Genomic DNA, 5,702 nt, shown 5'->3' with positions numbered 1-5,702 from the left:
ATAATTCTTCCACAAAGGAAGATTATTGTTGATACCTGCACGACAGATCGAGGAAGTCATGAAGTTGGTCCTTGTCCTACCACAGTTGGAGAGTACGTATTTTTTTGGGGGTTGGTGAGTACACTATTCATGTGCCGTTTTTGTGAAGGGACTTTTTCGCGTATAAGAGTCAAACCCACGCCTCTGAACCGGTTTGCACCAGGAAAATTGAAAGGCTCTTTTATTTGGAGCAAAAGGTCTTGCTGAGTGTATCTATGTAAGTCTACAAAAGACCAAAAAGTTGTTACTGCCCCAAGTTCTCACCGTACCAGATGGCACGAGTGGCTTTGTTATCTACAGTGACGGACCTTCCAAAGAGGAGTTGGGGTTGCGTATTGATGCAACAATAAGGTAAGGTATGTTGCTTATGCTCCGCAGTTTAAAGAAACCATGAACTGAATTTCCACACATGATTTGAAGTTTGGCAGCTGTTTTTTTTTTTTTTTTTTTTTTTTGCTTTAAAAATTTTGAGAAAATACTACTGTGTATGAGTGTTTGTTCTTTTAGCTAACGATCGTATACCTTTTCAATGACCCATTCATCTTCAGCAAATCCTACAAACAATCATGTAGATCCCTCTAAACGACAAGCAGCTACATATGCAATAAGCGGCGGTCTTTTTTTCCCTCCCACTTGCTGGTTCTATCGCCTACAACGATTGGGTGGTTTTCCTCCGTCCTCCGACCAATTCCAACCAATAGCCCACCCTTTTGGGTTTTCACATCGAGAATACCTGGGCTCATTTAGTGGGTGGTGTCATCCCCGTTGCCGGTTCGTGAGTTCGTGGTTGAATCGTGCCTACCTGCAGTCAAACGTTCCACGGTCGGATGTCAGTAGTTCATGGGAAAGGTTTCTGTTACGTAGGAGTTCGGAAAGTTTGAAGATAGTCTTTCAAACTGGATATGGAGACCTCTTTCCCTTATGATTTGTTGTTCATAGCATGCTGTTAATTAAGTTTGGGATTGGCTATAACTGTATGGTGTGAATGGTAATGTTATTATTTTCCGGGTCCACTGGTGGAGATCGGAAGAGCCCGATCGCGAACACGCTCCATGGAAAACTCATATCGATATGAGATCCTTTCAATGGCAATCATCCAGAGCCAGGTTCTGAATACCTCTGACTCTGAAATTTTTCATCTGTTGCAACGGAAATGAGATTTAACAATTCATGGTGGGTGCATTTCTACACTATTTAATTGGTTAAATTTTGTTTGTGGAATGTGCCCTAGAATTAGTGGAGTGTTTTGATTCGGGATTTAGCCTCAGTTGATTAAGATCTTTTACATTTGGCTGTTATTTTAAAGGCCTCTGGTTTGGGCATGTAAGATACATCGTTAAATCGAAGCTTGTAATTTCAAAGTTTTGTTTGAAAGTTTTTGAGTCGTTCATTTATTCGAAGAAAGCAGATCTGTGCAAAGCGTTTGCATATGAGTGGTACGCGCGATCTGGGGGCAAGCGTTACGGTTCTTTCGAGGAAAGAAAAAAAAAGGGCGATCTAGGGTTGATCCGCAAATCGTGGCAGAAGAAATTTCTATGTTCGTTGCCTATCGTGAGATGCCCCCTCTAGAGTGTATTTGTATAAAATAAATTGGAGAAATAAGTTCTAAGTATAAAAGTGTAATGCGTTTAAGTAGTTGTACGCAATTGGGGCATTTAAGGTTAGATAAAAAATATGCACAAGAGACGCACAAAGCAAACTTCTTCCACATGACGTTCAAAAGTTTCTCCTCCTAAAGCCAGACCCAAAAGTATAAAAATCTTAATTTAAGGTTTTCCTGGCAAGTTCCAGGGTCAATCTCAGGGAATTCAGTTTAAACCAAACACAGGAACCTTTTGCGTTGTATCTGCTGTAGGGGTTCCTAAATGTAAATGTGGAAAAATTTTATTATTTACACTACATGTGTTTGTGCCTGTGGTGCATCGAAGATAACAAAGAGACCACATGCCCTAGAAAGGACACCTGCTTTAACCAGAACTCGCACTTGGAAAACTTAGCATATAACTGTTGCGCCCTCAAGGTCTCTAGAACCTTTCGTAAATGTTCCTCGTGCTCCGCCTCTGTCTTGGAGTAAACCAAAATGTCATCTATGAAGACTATCACGAAGCTTTCAAGAAATTCCTTAAACACCTTATTCATCAGGTCCATGAATACTGCAGGAGCGTTCGTCAACCCAAATGACATCATGATGAACTCATAATGCCTATACCTCGAACGAAAAGCTGTCTTGGGAATATCACTGTCCTTTATCCTCAACTAATGATACCCCGACCGAAGATCAATCTTAGAAAACACTGTAGCTCCCTGCAACTGGCCAAACAAGTCATCAATCCTGGGAAGCGGATACTTGTTTTTGATAGTCACCTTGTTTAGTTCCCTGTAGTCAATACAGAGCCGTAATGACCCATCTTTATTTTTCACAAACAACGCCGGCGCACCCCAAGGGGACACACTAGGGCGTATGAAACCCTTATCCAACAACTCTTGCAACTGAACTTTGAGTTCCTTCAGTTCTACTAGGGCCATTTTGTACGGAGCTTTCGAGATAGGAGTTGTGCTTGGCTCCAACTCGATAGCAAAGTCTATCTTCTAATGTGGCGGCAGACCTAAAAGTTCTTCTGGAAAGACATCCGGGTAGTCACGTACTACTGGCTCCAAAGTCAAGGAGACTTCAGGCTCTCTAGTGTCGACTACACTAGCTAAGATACTTAAGGTACCCTGGTTAAGCAACCTATGGGCTTTCATGGCAGAAATCACTTTGGGCAGGACCACGGTCCCTGCCCCTTTAAATTTAAAGCTGGCTCTCGTGGGAAGGTTAAAGATCACCTCCTTGTGAGAGTAGTCTATACTGACATGGTTAGCAGCTAGTCAATCCATGACCAAAATCACATCAAAATCCCGCATGTCCAAGACTACTAAAGTCACATCCAGGGTATGACTCGCTACTTCAATCTGACATGCTTTTATCTTCTCCTTTGCTAACATAATTTCTCCAGATGGAGTGGAAACCGACAAAACATAGTGTAAAGGCTCTAGTTCTAACATGGCATGCTTAACAAACATCGATGATATAAACGAATGGGACGAACCCGAATCAAACAATACTAGCGCAAAATGCCCCAAGATTGGGAGCGTACCTGTCACAACAGTGCCTGCTTTCTCGGCCTCCTGCCAGGTGGTAGAGTAAACACGACCTTGCTGATGCTGAGGCCTACCTGAACTCCTCTGATCACAGCCTATAAACTGGTTCCCAAAACCAAAAGTGCCTCTAGCAAGACATCTATCTATCGAGTGTCCCTCCTGCTTGCAATGAAAACAAACTCTGGTGCCTGCCAAACATCGACCCCAGTGATATCTTCCACACGAGCTACACACCGGTCGCATTCTCTCCACCATACCTGCCTTGATAGCTTGCTGCCTAAAATGTCGAAGCGGTCTGTTTGAACCTTAAACCTTCTGATAGGGGTGAGGCTCAAAAGCCTTCTGATATGCCTTCCTTTTTTTACCTGAGGAAGGTTCTATCTTGAATGCTCATGAAAATTCATCTCCTGACTGTGGGTCCACCTCGACTGCCAAACGAAGTGCCTTCGCATGAGTGGTTAGTTTGAATGCTCGCACGATACCTCGTATACTCCTGGTCATACTCCTTTACTGACCTGTGTCCCTGCTTCAGCTCCAAGAACTCCCTTTCCTTATTGTACCTCAAGTTAGCAGAGAAGTACTTCGTGTAAAAGCGCTCCTTGAATTGCTCCCAAGTCACTGGATCCCCTCCTACACCCAACATCCTTTCTGCCGACTGCCATCAGATCTGAGCCTTGTCGGTAAGCATAAAAATGATACACTGCATATTCTGATCTTCTGGGAATTTCATATAACGAAAAACCGTTTCAATCGAGGAGATCCATAATTCTGCATTGGTAGGGTCCTTTAGTGACCCATTGAAGATGTTGGGGTTGTACTTCCTGAAATCTCGCAAATGCTTGGCCTTCACCGAAAGGCCTAACATGCTTTGGTTCTGGATCATGTTTTGGGTCTGGACTTGCGACACCTGATCCTGTGGTGGTGGTGTCTGATGGAACTGGGAAAACTGAGCCAGTCGTTCGTCCAACATGTCTTTCACCTTACCCAACACAGCTGATGTAACTTCTTCCCCAATAGTGGTTGCCCAATTGGTAACCTCTGCTGGAGCCGGGGGTGGGCTACGTTTGTGGTGTCGTGGCCGTGTGTTGAACTCTACTTCGTGTCCGGGTTCGCGGCCACCCTGACCCTGAGGGGTCCCTAGGCGGCAAGAAATCCTCTGGTACCGGAGGGTCCTGAACTTGTGCATCTTGAACTTGTGGATCCTTATCATAGAGGATCTTGATCCTGAACTGATGGATTCTGCTCTATGTAGAACACGTCCTTCGTATACCTATGACTGCCTCATTCCATCTAACACTGAACCATTTTCCTGTACAATTATTCGCAACCACCTCTTACGCTACTTCCTTACGACAACAATAATTGCATTTATTATTAATCATGATATTAATTCTAAATACTTTTCGTAAAGACTTACTGACGACGACGAAGAATCGTTTGCCAAAGGAACATTTGGACACATTACAGCAATAAAGTCAGATTTTTCTATCAGACCCAATCATCGCTACTATACAACTATAAAACCCACTTTATTTATCTAAAGGGATCGCTACTTAGCATGCATGCATAATATTCTCATTCAAATCAAATAAGTAAATTAAAGAAAATAATATTCTAACTGCTTAAGTATATAAAAATTTCAAACATATCTCAAATCTTAAATCGTTCACCCGGCATCCTTTTTTAACAAACAATGTATAAAAAAAATAAATAGAATAAATAAACTAAATTTATAGTTAGATCACATGAAAGAATAATAAAAAAAACAAACGAAAATAATTTAAAGGGTCAAATGCGGAAGCGAATTCTGGTTCTATTGGCATGTCACGGATTCCTCTTGTCAGTCGCTCGAGTGTCTTGCCCTACCTGGGAAAAATAAAGATAAAGGTTGAGTATAAAATATCTATAAGTTTGATATTTCGTTTATACAGTCATATGAATATGCATCCATGAGTAAGAAACCTGCTCTACACGTGTTATATCGGTTATTTATGAGAAGGAAAACCAAAAAGACCCGTACTATCTTGGACCAGTTGCGAAGCCGAGCCGTCTTTGTTGAACTGATACAACACCATGGTTAGGCCTACATCTCAACATAATATAACCAAGTGAACTAATGCCTCACCTAGTGTCTAAGGGTCGTTAGGCACATCCGTTCACATGTATAATGAACATAAAGTGAACTTCGGATCACGCATTACGGTCTAGGCTTGTAACTGAACATGATAAATAGAACTATGAACGTGTACGCGGGTGGTTGAGCTGCAGCAGTGCCTGAGGTCGAGGTGTAGTAGCGACAGTTCAACATGTAATGATGTATTATGACAATGATGTATAAAGCCTGATTGGTGTACGCTAATCTCTGTGACGCTCAACGATAGGCGTCCAGTAGAACATAATAATAACAAATGTCATAATAACATATCTAACCCTGTTTCTATCTGGAGGGTTCCGTTGTAATTCATATGCATAATCATTGATGATAGACAGTATACCTTACTGGTACATGTCATGACATTAGT

General features: G+C 42.0%; 1 protein-coding gene across 1 annotated transcript; it reads right to left on the bottom strand.

Annotated features, from left to right (window-relative positions):
* Positions 1-2,907: 2,907 nt before the first annotated feature.
* On the bottom strand, positions 2,908-3,823 carry LOC120084146. The gene is made up of 2 exons (XM_039040045.1): positions 3,663-3,823; positions 2,908-3,457 (listed from the first exon to the last, which is right to left on the bottom strand). Exons 1-2 carry the CDS (start codon positions 3,821-3,823, stop codon positions 2,908-2,910), a joined length of 711 nt encoding a protein of 236 aa, XP_038895973.1.
* Positions 3,824-5,702: the final 1,879 nt, after the last annotated feature.

The sequence above is a fragment of the Benincasa hispida genome, chromosome 8 (assembly GCF_009727055.1).
Source record: "Benincasa hispida cultivar B227 chromosome 8, ASM972705v1, whole genome shotgun sequence".
Classification (NCBI taxonomy): Eukaryota; Viridiplantae; Streptophyta; class Magnoliopsida; order Cucurbitales; family Cucurbitaceae; genus Benincasa; species Benincasa hispida.
The sequence above is the reverse complement of the archived record's forward strand: the minus strand, read 5'-3'. Positions and strand labels throughout refer to the sequence as shown.

Excerpts from the sequence above, each read along its gene's own strand:
- LOC120084146 (XM_039040045.1), bottom strand. The coding sequence starts at position 3,823 with ATGTTGGGTGTAGGAGGGGATCCAGTGACTTGGGAGCAATTCAAGGAG. Across the intron at positions 3,458-3,662 it reads TATGACCAGGAGTATACGAG|GCAGCAAGCTATCAAGGCAG; the intron begins GTATCGTGCGAG and ends TCGACATTTTAG.